The 18,045-nt window shown below is 48.3% G+C and overlaps 5 protein-coding genes across 6 annotated transcripts; 4 read left to right on the top strand and 1 right to left on the bottom strand.

Annotated features, from left to right (window-relative positions):
• The first annotated feature begins 138 nt into the window (after positions 1-138).
• On the top strand, positions 139-2,178 carry LOC127768928 (3-ketoacyl-CoA synthase 1-like). The gene has a single exon (XM_052294596.1). The coding sequence runs from the start codon at positions 279-281 to the stop codon at positions 1,875-1,877; it is 1,599 nt and encodes a 532-aa protein (XP_052150556.1). The 5' UTR covers positions 139-278; the 3' UTR covers positions 1,878-2,178.
• Positions 2,179-6,114: 3,936 nt separating this feature from the next.
• LOC127768097 (uncharacterized) lies at positions 6,115-7,436 on the top strand. Its single transcript, XM_052293619.1, has one exon. The coding sequence runs from the start codon at positions 6,216-6,218 to the stop codon at positions 7,158-7,160; it is 945 nt and encodes a 314-aa protein (XP_052149579.1). The 5' UTR covers positions 6,115-6,215; the 3' UTR covers positions 7,161-7,436.
• A 2,312-nt stretch (positions 7,437-9,748) lies between these two features.
• LOC127767910 (proline-rich protein 4-like) lies at positions 9,749-11,172 on the top strand. The gene is made up of 2 exons (XM_052293395.1): positions 9,749-9,969; positions 10,385-11,172. The coding sequence occupies exons 1-2, from the start codon at positions 9,801-9,803 to the stop codon at positions 10,969-10,971; spliced, it is 756 nt and encodes a 251-aa protein (XP_052149355.1). The 5' UTR covers positions 9,749-9,800; the 3' UTR covers positions 10,972-11,172.
• Positions 11,173-11,734: 562 nt separating this feature from the next.
• Positions 11,735-12,868, top strand: LOC127768994 (proline-rich protein 2-like). Its single transcript, XM_052294669.1, has 2 exons — positions 11,735-11,954; positions 12,321-12,868. Exons 1-2 carry the CDS (start codon positions 11,789-11,791, stop codon positions 12,866-12,868), a joined length of 714 nt encoding a protein of 237 aa, XP_052150629.1. The 5' UTR covers positions 11,735-11,788.
• A 238-nt stretch (positions 12,869-13,106) lies between these two features.
• Positions 13,107-17,347, bottom strand: LOC127768993 (probable 4-hydroxy-tetrahydrodipicolinate reductase 2, chloroplastic). 2 transcript variants are annotated; one of them, XR_008016645.1, is made up of 9 exons: positions 17,019-17,347; positions 15,853-16,090; positions 15,066-15,199; positions 14,880-14,954; positions 14,518-14,619; positions 14,031-14,140; positions 13,873-13,960; positions 13,498-13,783; positions 13,107-13,259 (listed from the first exon to the last, which is right to left on the bottom strand). XR_008016645.1 is itself a non-coding variant. In XM_052294668.1 (8 exons), exons 1-8 carry the CDS (start codon positions 17,178-17,180, stop codon positions 13,715-13,717), a joined length of 978 nt encoding a protein of 325 aa, XP_052150628.1. In that variant the 5' UTR covers positions 17,181-17,347; the 3' UTR covers positions 13,273-13,714. The 2 variants fall into 2 exon arrangements, 1 of the variants encoding a protein (XP_052150628.1); XM_052294668.1 differs by lacking the exon at positions 13,107-13,259 and having other exon boundaries at positions 13,273-13,783.
• Positions 17,348-18,045: the final 698 nt, after the last annotated feature.

The following is an 18,045-nucleotide window of genomic DNA, read 5'->3' as shown; positions in this document are numbered from 1 at the left end:
GGATCGGAATCGGAACGGATGATGATAACTTTTATGGTTTTGGCCGTCTGGGGATCGGAATCGGAACGGACGGTCGCGCCTGTTAGAAATGATCGAGTCGCGATTGGTCTCGGAGATCCCTATATAACGACCAGGTGCCCGCCTGGGAAAGTCACGCGTCCCGCTCTAGTGCTTTAGCCTTTTCCATTCACGCCAAAGGCAACCTCGAGTTCAGCTCGGTACGTGTCGGGGAGAGTCAAGAGAAAGAGAAAGAGAGGGCTAGCTTAGCTGTGAGCTCCATGGAGGCGGCTGTCATGGAGCGGGAGCGGCTCACGGCGGAGATGGCGTTCCGCGACGACGCGCGGGCGGCCGGGGAGGAGTGGGCGCCGAGCATCGTGATCAAGATCCGGCGCCGCCTCCCGGACTTCGCGCGGTCCGTGAACCTCAAGTACGTCAAGCTCGGGATCCGGCACGGCGGCAGCGTCACGTCGTACCTGCCCATGCTGTGCGTGCCGCTGCTCGCCTCCGCCGCCTACTCCTTCGTCCGCCTCGACGTCATCTACCGCTCCATCGACCTGCTCACCTGCGTCGCCTGGCTCGGGACCGCCGTGCTGCTGCTCACCGTCTACTACTTCAAGCGCCCGCGCCCGGTGTACCTCGTCGAGTTCGCCTGCTACAAGCCGGACGACCAGCACAAGATCTCCAAGGAAGGCTTCCTCGAGATGACCGAGAGCACCGGCTGCTTCAATGACGCCGCGCTCGACTTCCAGACCAAGATCACCAATCGCTCCGCGCTCGGCGACGAGACGTACCTCCCTCCCGGCGTCCAGGCGCGGCCGCCGAGGCTCAACATGGCCGAGGCGAGGATGGAGGCCGAGGCCGTCATGTTCGGGTGCCTCGACGCGCTCTTCGAGTCCACCGGGATCAACCCGAAACGCGACGTGGGCATCCTCATCGTCAACTGCAGCCTCTTCAACCCGACGCCGTCGCTGTCGTCGATGATCATCAACCACTACGAGATGCGGGCGGACGTCAAGTCGTTCAACCTCGGCGGCATGGGGTGCAGCGCCGGCCTCATCGCCATCGACCTCGCCAAGGACATGCTCCAGGCGAACCCCAACTCGTACGCGGTCGTCCTCAGCACGGAGAACATCACCCTCAACTGGTACTTCGGTAACGACCGCTCGATGCTCCTTTCGAATTGCATCTTCCGTATGGGCGGCGCGGCGGCGCTGCTCTCGAACCGCCGCGCCGACGCCGGCCGCGCCAAGTACCGGTTGCTGCACACCGTGCGGACGCACAAGGGCGCCACCGACGAGTGCTTCAACTGCGTGTACCAGCGCGAGGACGAGGACGGGAAGGTCGGGGTGTCGCTGGCGCGGGAGCTCATGGCGGTGGCCGGCGACGCGCTCAAGACCAACATCACCACGCTGGGGCCCCTCGTCCTCCCGCTCACCGAGCAGCTCAAGTTCCTCAAGTCCCTGATGATGCGCCGCGTGTTCCGCGTCAAGGGCGTGCGCCCCTACATCCCGGACTTCCGCCGCGCGTTCGAGCACTTCTGCGTGCACGCCGGCGGCCGCGCCGTGCTGGAGGAGGTGCAGCGCAGCCTCAGCCTGGAGGACAGGGACATGGAGCCGAGCAAGTGCTCGCTGCACCGGTTCGGCAACACCAGCAGCAGCTCGCTGTGGTACGAGCTGGCGTACGCCGAGGCCAAGGGCCGCGTCCAGCGCGGCAACCGCGTGTGGCAGATCGGCTTCGGCTCGGGGTTCAAGTGCAACAGCGCGGTCTGGCGCGCGCTCCGCGACGTGCCGGCCGTGTCGCCGCCGCCGAAGGGGAAGAAGAGCTGCAACCCCTGGGTGGACTGCGTCGCCAAGTACCCGCCCAAGGCGTACGTTTGACGGTTACGTTTTCGTGACCTCGCACAAATTGTATGATTCATTTCTCCTCACCAAAACACACAAAAAAAAGAGGGCATATGCTGGGGAAGACTTTTTTTTTTGTCGTTTTTTCTTCTTCGCATAGGTTTGCTGTAGACATTGCCGGTTATTGGAATTCAGGGATTTATACGGCGAATTGAATTCCAAAAGCTAGCAGTGCCATTCTTTTCAGTTTTTGTACTAGCAGCATTTGTTTTACACATCCTGGCCTTCTAGAAGTTGGGGGGAAACAGAATGGAGGACATCACAACATGCCATACTACATATGACTAGAGAACAATATTGCCAAGTGTAAATTATAAACGAGAAATCAATGTTACACGTTGTTTGTGTAAGATTCTGAATTTATGTTCAATGCTAGTAGGTATCAGATTAATTGTCTATGCAACACTACATCCAGCTACTTGAATCACGGTCGTTTGATGGTTACACGTGGTTATGGTTACACATGGTTACCGTGAGGTATACCATGGTTTTAAAAACGGAGAAAGATACTGTACGGGACTATCGTGATAACTGTACGGTTTCATAAACTGAAATTAGATAAGAAATGCCTGAGATTTGGTGATCATGCAGCCAGATAAGGACGAATTAGGAGGGTGTGCGTGCGTGCTAATCGGTGTAAACGTGCAAGGAAGGTTCACGAGGGAAATCCGTATTAAAGCATTATTTTGGTTTATGTTCTCGTTTGATATAAACACGAACAGTTCAGGCTTGCATATGCATGTGCTTGATTCATGTTAGGTGGTGGTAGCTTGAGTTCGATTGACTTGCTAATTAGTTTGGCTATCTGTAGCTCACCAAATTGCTTGCAAGGTGCAGCATCTAATCCATTTTGCATGACTATAACACAGCGTTCGTCTGACTTTCTGCATGAGAAGCATGACAACTGTGCAACCATGATTACTTGAATAGTGTTTGTATATATACTCTATAAAAACAAGAAGAAATTAAAGGCACTGTTTCGGCACTATGACAATTCAGTTTGAACACCATGGCTATCAGGCTATCTGATCAACAGTTCAACATAGTACAACAGTACATAAACTGGACTAAAAACACACAGTACAGGAGTTAAACGAAGAATTAAATTTGATTAACTAAAGTTTTAGAGATCCAACTTTTTTGCGCATGTTTTTATAGTCCTGGGCAACTTTACAACCACACTAACTGATCTATTTATTGGAACAGATATATAGCAGCAAGGTTGCGATCTCTGTGAACTTGAATTTTATTTATTTATTGCATGCATATATCTGTCAGAATTACAGATTAATCAGAAAGCTACGAAATCCATATTAACCTACATCCTGTAAGGTCATCAAGATAACGGACAAAATAGAACCATGCTAATATACACCTGACCCTGAAAAATATCTCTTTTTTAAGTGAGCGAAGCACGTGGCGCCGTCGTTGACAACGTACTACCTCCAGTCTCGATCCAGCGACAATCAGACACAGAAATCGCCGTTAGCCTCATTCATGACTAAAGTTAACCATCAACCGCAAACGGCGAAAATGAGAAAGGACACGGACGTTTTCAAAGTCAGAACAGTGAGAAAGGTGACCGAATTTAACATGCCTCTAACTCCCAACCATATCCACTTTCTCCATAAACGCATGACAAGATCAAAACGATGGCAGGCCATCCTTCAATGGTTTTTTTTTTGGTTGTTGTTGTTCGAAAGTTCTGGCAGGTTATATATCCTTCTCCGCTGCCTGATTGGCTGGTTTGGACCCGGAGTCCAGACGAGTCTAAACGCGACGTTACGTCCTGACCGCGCCACGGCACCAAACGGCGCCGGTGAGATCGCGGCATTCATTGGGCGGCGGCCGCGGCTTCGTGTGAGGTGTGACGGCTAGCCACGGGCGATTGCAAATTGGCGGGGGCGACGCCGCCGGTCGGCCGCGCCAGCCACCCAACCAACCTTGACGTTGCCGGGTGCACCGGTGCAGCCAGCGACGCCAGATTTGCGATTTTTTTTTCTATCTCGTGGTGCGCGTGTGCCGTGTGCCTATTGTGCTCTATGTTCGTTCGGCTCGCGACTGATGTCCGTTCTGTGTGCTGTTTTTTCCAGCCTAGCCTACGCAGGGACTTTTCTCGATCGGCGCACGTTATACGGTGATGGGGCCAAGCCCAATCTGATTCCCTGAGGACCTTGCCTACCTGGGAATAAGTTCATTTGAGATCCCTTAACTTTACACCGAGTTTCTTCGTCCTTAATCACAATACCACATACAACAAATCCCTCAACTATTAAAACCGGTGCATACGAGGTCCCTCGGTGGTTTAGATGGTGGTTTTAGCTGACACGACGCCTACGTGGCTGGTTTGACTTGGTCCTCGTCCTACTTGGCGGTGATGTGGCACGGGAAGTAAAATACAACAAGTAAAAATAAGAAGTGTAGAGCCAGCATGTCAATCAGACAAAAGAAAAAAAATAAAATGGATCCCGCCATTCTTTCTATCTCCAGTTCTCCATCGCACCATCGTCTTTCTCCCTTATCCTTCCTGACCATCCTTAATTCTTCTTTGAGCTATCTCGCTGGCCGACGAGCACGCACGGAGAGGGTGAAGGGCGGGGAAGCCAACGAGCGGGACGGGAGGCCAGCGAGCGTGGATGGAAAGGGAGTAGTAGGGTCGTCCGACGAGCTTGCACGGAGAGGGGGAGGTAGGTGAGCTTGCACGGAGAGGGAGGAGATTGGGAGGCCTCGGCCCGTCGATCTCTCTATCCTGTTGGCCTCGAATTCCCGCGTCTTTACCTGCCACGCCGCCCGTAGTGTCCATCCCCACAACAGCGACACCGTCGGCGTCCGTCCTACTGCTTCTGCGCACCCTCGGTGAGCACCCATGGGCACATCCTCTTTCCCATCTCTCCCGAGCACAGCCGCGGCGGCGAGACGGGAACGAAGGTCCCTATACCTCCTCGCGGCAATCGAGTTTGGTGACATCGCGGTCGTCGCCTAGCTCCTCTCCGCCGACCACCGGGCACCGCTCCGCTGGATACTTGGAGTCCTGGACAGAGGCCGCCGCCTTGCTAGAGTCTTGGAATAGAGATGGAGAAGAGGGTGAGAGAAGATGAAGATGAAGTTGTATCACTGACATATGGGCCCCACTTTATTTAATTAATTTTAAGTTTACTTGACATGTGAGCCTCACAATTTTTTTCCTGGATCAAACTGTCACGTAGGACGAAGATCTAGTCAAACCAGCCATGTAGGCGTTATGTCAGCCGAAACCGTTGAGGGACCTCGTTTACACTGGTTTTGACAGTTGAGGAACCCGTTATATCTGGTATTGCGGTGCAGGGATGAAAATTGAACTCGGGTAAAGTTAAGGGACCTCAAATGAACTTATTCGGCCTACCTGAGCGTGTGAAATTTGCTGGCCCTGTTATAAGACCCACAAGATTGTTTATTTTCTTTTGCTTCTCTTGAAGTACGTCACGTTTCCACTTGGTACTTTCAGAGTTCATCCAGCGTTTGCCTTTAGAAGATCGATGCAACTCGTCCAACTTCGGTGGAGTGGTTCGGTGGAAATATGAAGATTTTAATAAATAAATAAATAAAATGAAGTTGACCTGTCACCTGTATGAGAGTCCATGTTGTATTGCGAATAGGAATTTGAGGAAACAATAATTTCTGACGTGGCAAAAAAAATGGCACATAGGTTGTGCACGATAGCCATATTAGGCTATCAGTACATTACACTGACTCGAAGTACCGTGCATACATATGTGACTTTCAGTCACGGCATCGATCAACTTCAGGTTCAATTGTTCAAAACTGCAAGAAAGAACGAGAACTGATCATTTATAGGCCTACACAAACGTGTAATCGGCTGTGTGCATCTTAGTTATACAGATAACAGAAGTGTTCTCAGAATAATTGTATTATCTTGATGTAATTGACTGGGTTCAATAAAAGCTTCCATTACCTAAAAAAACAAACGCGTAAACCAAAACTGCCGGTTGCCATGTTTAATTTGTCCACGCTAAGCTTGTCAAACATAACAAGACTCTTTTCTCGCCTTGTTATTTCCTAATCCCCCACTGACACATTGGAGCTGGTGGCCTCAACCACTATGATTCAACGCGCGTGTTGCCTTTACACTCTCAGCACGTACTACCACTCCATTCCCAAGCCCCCCTATAAAACGCAACGCACCATCTCATGCACAATCACACAAAGCCCAATCAGAAATCACAAAGCACAACAAAACCTCATTGCACCTAGCTAGCTTTTCTGTCTCCTGAATTTCTGATCAGCCAGCGAAAACCCAACGCAAGCTTGGTCACCATGGGGTTTGCTTCCTGCGTCGCCGTATGCCTCGCGTTCGCCGTTCTCCTCCCTTGGCACGCCACGGCGACGTCGCCGACGGGCACGATACAGCGGGAGACGAAGCAGCAGATCCTGGCCAGCATCCCGCCGCACTGGCAGGAGAACCCGGTGCTGTTCCTGACGTCGCCGTCGGGCAAGTACACGGCGTACTTCCTGCGCAGCCAGACCGCGCCGGGCGCCGGCGGCCTCGGCGCCGACTTCTGCTACGTGGAGGTGCTCGACACCTCGGATCCCGGCGCGGAGGGGCGGAGCGTGTGGGAGTCGGAGTGCCTGGCGGTGAGCACCGTGAACACGTGCTCGCTCGTGTTCTCGTGGAAAGGGCTGGAGGTGTTCGACGGGAGCAACTCGGTGTGGCACACCCACGACACGCAGTCCGACAGCCAGAACTTCCTCGAGACGCTGGAGCTGGTGGACGAGGGCGACATGCGCATCCTCGACAAGGGCGGCGAGCTGGCGTGGAAGGCCAGCGACGAGCCGCGCGCCGCGCAGCACTGCGGGATGCCAGGCTCCCCCGGTCTCGCCTCGGCGTTCCCGCCGTTCGCCCAGCCGATCGGCCACGGCAGCAGCGACCTGCCGTTCGGGTTCGGGAACGGTGACCACGTCGCTGGCAACGGCATCGGCGGCGGCGCCGTGGCGCAGCCGGAGCTCCCCGTGGCGCCAGTGCCGCAGCCGGAGCTTCCGTTGGCGCCGGTGCCGCAGGAGGCTGATCTCGGTGGCGCCGCCGGGGTGGAGCCGCAGGGACAGGGCGTGGGGCAGACGTCGTTCGGATTCGGCGCCCAGCCGCTGGTGGACAACAGCCCGTACGACAGCGGCGCATGGAAGCAGGTGGGCGGATGCAGCCTCACCGCCATCGGAGTTGGCTTCATTCTCAACGTCGCCATTGCCATGGGCTTGGGCCACTGAAATACTGAATTCGGAGAATTCGAGGGCATATATGGTAGCTTCGGTGCTTGGATGATCACGTACAGTTACGTAGTGGTTTCTTTGAAATTAATGGTGATTTAACTCTGGCACAAGAAGCCAGCGGATGTGCGTGCTGTGTGTACTGGTGTGTTGCAGGTGGTGCTTTTTCTGGGTGTTTGGTTGTATTAGTATCGTGTTTGGAAATTGCAAATTGTAATTGTTTAAACCTTTTCTAATGCTTTTGTTTCATTTTATTAGCTTTCTTGTTGGCTCCTGCTCCACCATTTTGCACAGCAAATTTGCCGTGGATAGCTATGATTGGATATGGAGTAGCTATAAAAATCAATGCATAGCAAATTGTAAAAATTTATGCGCCAAGCTATGCCAGAAAATATGCCTATCATTTCGAGCAAATCTCACACTTAATTAGTATGTGTTATGACATATTAAATTTTAACGGGTGAATAGCTAATATGGTGTAACGACCCGTCTCTCCCAGGCCGGGCCCACTTACATCTGGTAGCTTTCATAGGTCATAAACTGCCCTCACAGAGGCCGGGCCCACTTACATCTGGTAGCTTTCATAGGTCATAAACTGCCCTCACAGACCAACACATGTCTTTTCTGCAACACTTTGTCCTCACTCGTGTGCACCGGGAAGAATTTCCCGGTCGGTCACCCATCCCAAATTGCTCCAGGCCAAGCACGCTTAACCCTGGAGTTCTTTGGAGATTGGCTTCCGGAAAAGAAGTTGCAATTTGTTGATATGAGTATTCTATTAATCTTATTAAGCTCTAGGCCGGGATGTTACATATGGTATCTAAAGTTTCTCTTTGGGCTTAGTTTAGTACTTGAAGTTTCAAATCGTCCAAACAAGTCCTCCAAATTAATCATTTGGGTTAATATAATCCTTAGACCCACAAAAAGTGCCACGTAAGCATGCCAAGTCATCCTCACATGCAGCGGTATAAATGAAATAACCATTCTACCCTTATATACCACATAGAAAAGAAAGAAAAAAAAGAAGATAAATGTTTTCACACATGTATGATCGTTTTAGAATTGTCACTTACGATTGCCGTTGGCTTGTTATTTTTTTTTGTTTGTGTTTTTTCTTTCTTTTCTATATGGTATATAAGGGTAGAATGGTCATTACATTCATACCGCTACATGCGATGATGACTTGGCATGCTCACGTGGCACTTTTTTTGGGTCCAAGGACTATATTAACCCAAATGATTAATTTGGAGGATTTGTTTGGATGATTTGAAACCTCAAGGACTAAACTGAGCCTGAAGCGAAACTTCAGGGATATTCACCCAATTCTAACCCTCGTTACTTACATCATAATCGTTTTTTTCCAAAGCAAGCATTGAAATTCCTTATGAGTAGTACTAGTACTGCTATGGTTGCATCAATGAAGGGTGAGAAGGGAAAAACATATCTAAAATGCTTTGGATTATGAGAATGATAAATACCTTAATAAAAAATTAGAATGCTCGAACGATAAGTAAATTGAAATGGGGGGTACTCCCTCTCTTTTATAATGTAAGACTTTCTGTCATTGTCTACATTCATATAGATGTTTATAAATCTAGACACACATATGGATAATGTTAGAAAGTCTTACATTATAAAACGAAGGAAGTATATTCGTGTATTTTTCTATTGAATAAAAAATTCAACAGATAAGAGCATGATGGGCTTTGCAAAACCTGAGTTCAGGCCCACTTAACCCTGCTCGAGGACATTCGATTTCAAGGGGAATAAGTTCACTTTGATTCCCTTACTGAACTTATTCCATTTCTGGGCAGTATCTGATGGATTGTTGGGCTGATCAGCCCACCGAACCATGAGACTAACATGAAAACGGTGGGACGTACGTAATGCTGCCAGGTGGCGTTTACAGTGCTCCGGCTGGGAGTCATGGCAGGCACATGGTTGCTCTAACTAACCTCCTGTCAATTGTATGTCATGCGTAAACCATGCACCGTGCATCGTTTATGAGCCACCTTGACAGAGTGACAGATGAAGCACACCGTCCACATTAGTGAAGAATCAAATGACCGGCTCTCTCTTCACATGCAGAAAGTAGGTCATGAGATGTTAACACAAAAACCAAACTAACTTGAACAAGTTTTGTTCAAAAGAGTAGAGAAAAATGAGAAGAACTTCGAATGCAATCTTGGAAACACAACTATTGAGCATTGACCTTGTTTGACAACATTTTTTCAGACGAGCTAAATATGTATCGAACCCGCAGCTCCCTGTCGATGCGTACGTGGAATTTTTTCAAGCAGGACACGGCAGTGGGGAAAAAAATCAGGTGTAACTGCATAACAAATCGATAATTGCTAGAAAAAAAATGCTGAGTCACGGATAGAAATGATTAAAACCGGTACTGACAATGCACTAGCAATCCTGCAAACCGGTCTGAAATTTTTCTTCCCCTCGAGCTGTTTCTCATGAACACTGCCCAGTACCTATCCTGCTCTGTTTCACGAGCTCTGCCCGAAACAATGTCACTCACCATCCTATATATACCCATGCAACCCGGCCTCTTCTTCTCATCCATATTCACCATCGGTTTCTTCCTTAGGTTTCTTCTCCTGAGAGGCAGTAGCAGGGGTTCTTCCCATCATGGGGACTCGCTTAGTTCCTCGGGAAACTGCAGCTCTTCTCGGTGCTTTCGTTGCGCTTCTGGCCGTCAGCTTCGGCGCCGTGGCGGCGCCGGCGCCGCTCGTGGTTGGCTCCATCAAGTGCTTGGATTGCTCTCCCGACGACGTCAAAGCTGAGGATGCGTTCAGAGGTATGTGACTGCTATTTCTGCTTGTAATATTGGTTTTTGTTACTGCCATGCAAATTTTTGCCTAAAATAATATTTCCATTGTAAGTGGTTATATAGAATTGTGACAGTCTGGATTTTGAGACAAATTAAATTTAAAACTATCTGCATTCTGGGTCATTTATTATAATCTTGTAAAGTGTATTTATTACTTAACAAATTAAATTAGTTCAACCCACCCAACTCATATGCTGATATGCGTAGTGACTAGTGAATAGTGGTAGTGGATAAAGCAATATGTGGGCTGAAAGCCTGAAACAAGATGTGAAAAAGGCCCAGTATCTTCTACAAAAGCTAACCGGGTAAATTCTAGTTGAAACGGCCCGCGACTATGAATTTGGTCTCCCCTTTGACTGCTTTTGACATGCGCGCGTTGCAGGGCTTCAAGTAGGCATCATGTGCAACTCCGGCGCCGGCGAGGCCTACGAGACGAAGATGCTCAGCGGCCTCGACGAGAACGGCGGCTTCAGCATCCCGCTCGCGGCCGACCTCCTCCGCGACGACGGCGAGCTGGACAAGGACTGCTTCGCACAGCTCCACAGCGCGCCGGAGACGCCGTGCGCCGGACAGACCCCGCCCAGGATCGCCAAGGCCGGGCCTGGCAACGACACCATCGCCGCCGCCGCCGCTGACGCCGCGCCGACCTACCTCGCGGTCTCCTACGACACGTTATTCTCTCCCGTCGCGTGCAAGTGCGGCAAGTACAAGAAGAAGTTCATGTTCGCCCCGCCGCCGCCGCCGCCGCCCAGGCCGCCGGCCCCGGAGTACAAGCCCCCGACACCGACACTGACTCCGATTCCGACGCCGGAGCCATCGTACGGGCCACCGGCGCCGAAGCCACCAGCTCCGCCGGTGGAGGACGAGCCGCAGCCGTTCTTCCACAAGCACCCGAAGCTCAAGTTCATGCACAAGAAGAAGCCGTGCCCGCCGCTCGTCGACGTGGACATTCCCCGGCCCAACAACTGAGCTGCACGCGACACGACGCAGCAAAGCTCGATCTAATTAAGGATGCCGTCGAGTCGTTGTAGTTTGTGTTTGTCACGTCGCAGTTTTCGTTAGTGTTTTGTTTGGTTTGGTTCGTGCTGTTTGTGCTGGCATTGCAGTTTCAGACTTTCAGTTCGTTGCTTTTTTTGTGAAATAAAGATTGTGGTCTATTCAGAGGGTATCGATCTCTCTAGCCCAGAGTTCTTAATTCCATCGTCTATGACCCTGGATGTTATACAAATCTAATGGTTAATCAGAAACGCTATCGATACAAATCCAATGATCCAGTACTTGTTACGATCTGAAGAGACACGATTGGCGCCAATAAAGCGATCCTTAATTCCACCGTGTCAACTGGTTTAATGTTGACCGTACTGGTGTACGGCACGCTGCGATTTGGGGGAGCAACAAGACATGGTGGTTCTGGCGACTAATGGCCGTCATCAATGGCTAAATTAGCTTTGCTGCAATGAACATGGAAACTTTCCAAACTTCACCGGAATTTTTCCGAACAATTCTCGAGAGGACGATCGATGCAAAGGGGGAGTTGGCTGGAAAGAGTAGATCTCAAGCAATGACGGCCACATTGATGTGCAATCTGCAAATCCGGCGCCAAATTTACCCGCGCCTTCACTCGTGTGACCTAGTAGTACAGTGTAATTAACGGGCCACGCGCTCCGGTTCGTCCGCGACGCCTACATAAACCTACGAGCCGCGCCACTTCTTGCTCCCCCACCCATCCACAGTGTTTGGTCTTCTTCCTCCTTGATCACTCCGAGCAATTGGTAAGAGTTCCATAATGGAAATCCTACCTCGACAGCTACTGCTCGGTGTCTGCGGCGCCGTCGTGCTGGTGGCCGGCTTGGCGCATGCTGCGTACGCAGGGACAGCGCCGGTCGTGGTCGGCTTGGCCATGTGCTCGGGTTGCACCAGGAAGAACATGAATGCCGAGGCAGCTTTCAAAGGTATACCCATCAATTTGCTCACTGTTAGCTAGCTAGTAGAGGCATAAGGCATTGATGATCTAAATTGCGTGTTTATAAACTGGAAACCAAAATTGATACATGTAGTCAAACGTGTAAGTAGATCCAACACGATGAGTGACTCGAAGACACGATATTTGTTAATAATCCAGCCAAAGCTAAACCCTGGGACACTGATCACAATCGCTCCTCTCCAAACTTGCATAATTATTAGTACGTATTAAAGCATCATCAACCATTAAACGGCTAGAAAGTTCGATTATTACGGCTCCACGAGACCTACCATGTGACTGATTTTGTACACACATTCGACATGAACTCCAACATAATGTGGTTAACATGTGTCAGGTCTTCAAGTGGCTGTCAAGTGCAAGAACAGCAGGGGCGAGTACGACAAAATGGCCGTGGGGAAGGTGGACAAGTCCGGCGCCTTCAGCGTCCCCCTCGCCGCCGACCTCGTCGGCGAGGACGGCGTGCTGAAGCAGGACTGCTTCGCGCGGCTGCACAGCGCGTCGAGCGCGCCCTGCCCGGGGCAGGAGCCCTCCAAGATCGTCGCGGCGCAGCAGCCCGGCCACGACGGCGCGAAGACGTTCGTGGCGCTCGCCGGCAAGGTGCACCGGCCGTCGGCGGAATGCGCCTCCGCGTTCCTGTGCGATCCTTTCCACAAGCACCACCACCACATCGTCCTCCACCCGCCCGTGATCGTTCCTCCCAAGCATGACCATGATCACTCGCTCCCGCCAGTCCACGAGCCTCCGGTGACCGTGCCCGACCACAAGCCGGCGCCGGTGACCGTTCCCGATCACAAGCCGCCGTCCACGACGACGCCGGTGTACGCGCCGCCGAAGCCGACCCCGATCTACGGCCCTCCAACCCAGCAGAAGAACAAGCACTAGAAAGTTCGATACGGGCTGTAAACTGAAATGCATGGTAACATTCAGTTTCGCCCCGTCAGGTCATGCGGTTTCTAATTCTACCCAATAAAGTTTGTGAGGACGATGATTAGATTGGCATTGTTGCGTTTCATTAGCTGGGTACGTACTACATAGCATTAGATTCCATGTTGCTATGTATGACTTCTTTGAAGTACAATGTATGTAACGAATATGTTGTCATGATTTGTCTAGCCGCTCACTTACTCTTGGTCAATTATGTTTTGCTCCTCATTGCTTGTCCGTTCAGGCAGCAGCAACTGCAATGAGCAGAATGTGGAGAAACCCTACAGGTACGTACATCCTTGTCACATGTACTCATGGTTGATAGGGAAGGAGGTAGCCCTGTGCATAACTGCATTAAACATGAACGCAATAGCTGTGAGCACATGTTGCAACCACAAACAGAGACACAGACACAGAAAATAGATTTCCACGTCAGGGACGAAAGTTTCAGTCGGATCAACATTTGGAGCTGAAGAATACTTACATCCAAGCACATCTAACAGCTAACCAAATTCGGTTAACTTTTTTAAAGAAAACATTATACAATCGATAGTAACCAAAACGGTGATAAGCGATCATCAACTTACCATGGAGATGTAGGGGCCTAATACTCAATTTTGAAAGCAGTGATCTAGAAGAAACTATACTGCAATGGGTTGCTTCAAACTGTTCACTGGGAAAGTTTGACTGGAACATCATCTTCTCCACTATGAGATAGCTACTTACTATTTTCATCAGATGATCATGCTATAGTCCAATAGTCCTCCCAGACTAAACATATTGTTCATGCGGACTTCATCAACTTCACCGCATGCTGCCTTCTCTCAAGACATCAATCATATCGTAAATTCTTTTGGAATCATTGGAGCGTACCTAAATTAGGAAGACAGTAAGATAAAACGGAATATCCTTGACAACTAAATGTACAATAAGCAATTGCACAAAGTAATATATCAGTAAACCTTCCTATGCAGAAACATTGCGGCATCAACAGATCCTTCAGCATATATTGAACGGCCACAGACATTGTGCTGGAATTCAAATGAAACACTGATAGGGGAAAACATCTAATTAGTAAACCTGAATATAGGAATCCCATTTTGAGGAGGACAATTATTACCTGTCATCGGGAGAAGTGAGATGGTACAGATGGAATGCATGCCCTTCAATATGTTCTTCAGGGACACCCACCATCTCAAGCTGCTGCTCAGGATCCCTAATCTTAACCATCTGCAAGCATAGGAAGTATAAATCAGCATAAATAAGAGTACACTTTTGCTCTTGGAAATATTTATAACAACTAGCAAAGTGATGCTATTGGCGAAAATGACACCTGCCAACTGCCAACCTCTTCTACCATAAGATCTAAACATCTCCTACATTACTGAATGAAAACCTCACTCAACTGAATGCAGCATGGACAGACACAAACTTTTTTTTGAAAGAAACCAAGGGACCATGAAGATTTGGGCAAATATAGAGTAATAAAATATTTATTACCAGCGAAATTGTCAAGTATTTGAAAGCAAGGACAAGGAGGGTCGGGTGCCAACAATATCTGGTTAATGTGGTTCAGTAAGTGTCGAGCATAAAGGTGTATAGCTTACCCGGTTCATGTCATATGACACACCTAACTTCTCAAAACACGCAATTACAGCTTTAGCTGTACCAGATATGTCCAGCTTGCCAGCTTGATGGGATTCCAAAACCTGAAAATTTCAGAATTCACAATTTGAAAATGGCAAATGACAAACAGAAAATTGTGTGGTAATTATTGAAAATAAGTCCCCGGGCAGATCACCAATTGCAAAGCCAGCAACAAAGATTATGTAGTATATCCTTTCAGGTCTACTTTAAGGCCAACTAAAAGATACATTTCTGCTCCCTAAAGTAGAAGCTTAAATCTTTGCCGGTCACATTTTTTCTGAATCTTGAATTCCTAAAAAGGATATTCAGGGTAGAATTGCACCTCCAAATGATAGCCTGAAAAGGCCCCAGGAAATTGCTCAGCCATAATTTCCATTGCAGCAAGAAATGCAACAACCTGATCAGGAAAGGAAATGATAATATTGCTTGATGCTCTCATCACTTTGAAGTCTAATGATGAAAGTGGTACGCTTGATAAAGATATCAGATAGTTCATTTTTTATAATACCTGTTTTCCCATCTGTGGAGATATCAGTGCATAGTTATTTGAATCTTGAACTGATTTATAGAGTAACTGCCTATCTCCACCAGTTGTGCCCATAACAAATGGCAAACCGAGCTTGCAATAGAGCTCAGCATTAGCTGCAAAGGTCAGAAGAATCAGGGCTAAAGACAATCTGAAACTGGAATCAGCAGAAGCACATAAAAACCAAACATCAGCGGTTTCCTTTTTGGTTCTTCCTTGGGCAATGGAGGAAAGGAGACAGTCTTTGTACACAGAAAAATAATAACTATCCTCAAGTCAAGAACCCGAGATTTGATCCAACTCAGCAAACTAGTTTACATATCCTAGGGTTTCACGAACTTGCAAGAAGATTAAATGGAATTTCTGCAAGTACAGTTTCATGACCGCTTATGTCATGGGCTTTAGTCATGGGCTTTAGGCCGATAGATTGGACTATAATAGATGAAGAAACAGGGAATGGTCCTGAACCTAAATGGCGCGACGCTCTCCGTCGCACTGAGAAGGCAGGCCGATGAGCACTAAGATAAATCTTGATCTAATGCCTAATTGACCTAGGATAGGATCCCTCCTTATATAGATGGAGGACTACTCAATCTAATCCTAACAAACCTTATCTAATCCTAACAAACCCTAATCCTATCCAATGGGCCTAGGACGCCCGGCCTAAAGCCCATGACAGCTTAGGACAGACGACAACTTACGCTAAGCATGTTACATGGGCATATGCAAAAAAAGGAGAGCAAAAAAGAACAAAGATAAAGATGTTTACCATTCACAGAGTCAGGTGCTGTGTAGTCCACAACAACAACATCTGGGAATTCATCAATAACAGATGATAGAACATCTTCTCTTGCAGAAGGACCATATATCCGAACATCCGTATGACCAACCCGTACTGTTCTGTCTAGCGTATCTCTACTACTGAATGAAATAGGAACTAGGTGAAGACCACTTGAAGTGGCTGCCTCAGCCACAGATAACCCCATTTTACCAGTGCATCCATTCACCTACATAATTGAAGCTTCAATTTGTCAGCCTAGCTGGAGTACAAATTTCAATAGCATTTCTAGCCAAAAGAAAAAGTAAGTGGTTGTTTAAATTTGGCAATGCAGCCAAAATGGTACAAGAGGAACTTTAACTGCTGTAATTAGGATATGTGTAGTGTAGCATTATTAATATGCACAAGTTGAGAAACAGAATCACCCTACAGTTGTGCGTCCTTAAAATAAAAAGGTCTGAATAAATATGCTTCATTTCCTAAAATATGAAGTTTTCTCGTTAAAGAACAAGTAGATGGAAACTGCACAATCTAAAGTACTAATCAAGTTGGCCAACCTTCACCAGTTCACCGTAAAGAATTACACATGGAGAGTCTGTTGGGCCAGTAATCAACTACAGTTAGGCATGTGTGACTTCTTTATTCTGTTTGGCAGCTATGCTTATGTTCATTTAATGATTGCATCGCAATTGTCTGATCTCTATCCTTCCAATTGACCTAGATAAATAGCAAAAGCATAAGATACTGTCGAGCAGGCTTATCCTCAAGGATTAAAAAGAAAATTTTTGGACATCTATTACAAGTTACGACCTGCTCTCTGTTTGGTTGGCATCGTATAGTCGTATGAAAATTAAAACGAATACAATGTCAAGTGTGACTTCCAAACAAGCCTCCCTTGCAATAAATAAACTCATATGCCAGTCAGACAGAGGGAGAGGGAGGGGAATACCTCCTCCAAAAAAACTCGATTGTGCCAAGCCTACTAACTCAATGTGCATCACTTAGACAAGGAGCTGGACGGGGAACGACACGCCACAAGCCTATAACGGAGTTTTCCTATCGTAAACTCCGATTTATCCATAATTAAAGGGAAGCAACCACAGCGGCATTTCATCGAACAACCTATGGACACAAAAAAGGTTCAACATCCAACGTACCAGTATCGGGAAAGAGAGCCTCGCCGGCGGCGAAACGGCCTCTACGATGGCGGAAGGCGCCGCCGCGCTGACGCGCTGCGGGGTCCCCGCGGCTCCGTGGAGGGTGCGCCGTCTCCGCCACGGTGCGGGCGACAGAGTACAAGGCGGCCGCAACGAGAGCATCCTTTGATCTTGTCGCCGCGGCCTGCGGGGTGGCTACCGGATGCGGATAGGGACGTTGCCAACGAACGATTAGAAAAACCGGTTATCTCGAGCGGACTGGATGGAAGTTATCAGGGGATCGTGTTCACCCGTGAGCCGTCCGATGAGAGAGGACCTGGATGAACGATAGAGGCTGGACGCCTGAAACACGCCGAACTCAGTTCACTATACAGAGACCAGGGTTCAGGGCTTCAGGTAATCAGGTTATCCAGGGCCAAGAATAGCTTTGCCAAAAGCCTAAAAAAGGCTTTGCCAAGTCAATGCCCCCCGCTCCCTCCGTCTAAGTGACGCACAATGAAAAGAGCGTTTCTCTAAGATATTCCAATCTCCCGGTTGATCATGCTCATTCATGATGTATGAGCTGCATTCATACGGGGAGGGATTCTAATTAGTCAAGTGAAAGTCCACTCATCTATTGTGTGTTAGCTAAATGGTTATACTTTTTTTTTTAAAAAAAGGATGACGTATAAAAAAATAACAAATTAAACTTTAACTAATATATGAATATTAGTATATGTATAAAATTTGTTTTTCATAACCTCTACAAGTTGAATATGAACTTACATATATGTGAAGTGATATATTACATACTTATATATACTAATCATTCAGTGGAAAGCTCTATGTCACGCTAAGGAGGGCGAGCTGATAGACCTGTTGACTGAGAAGATGAAAAGGGGTGATCAATGTGTTGAGAGACCAGAGAACTGGGATTGGCTTAAGAGTCTTTGTTTTCCTTTTGCTGCTTTAGCAGGATGTTTAGAGTTTTTGGGTTGTTTCCCCTGCTCCTGGTTCCATTCATACTAATCTACCATGTCAATTATTT

The sequence above is a fragment of the Oryza glaberrima genome, chromosome 3 (assembly GCF_000147395.1).
Source record: "Oryza glaberrima chromosome 3, OglaRS2, whole genome shotgun sequence".
Classification (NCBI taxonomy): Eukaryota; Viridiplantae; Streptophyta; class Magnoliopsida; order Poales; family Poaceae; genus Oryza; species Oryza glaberrima.
Note: the sequence above shows the minus strand (reverse complement) of the source record. Positions and strands in the feature narration are given on the sequence as shown.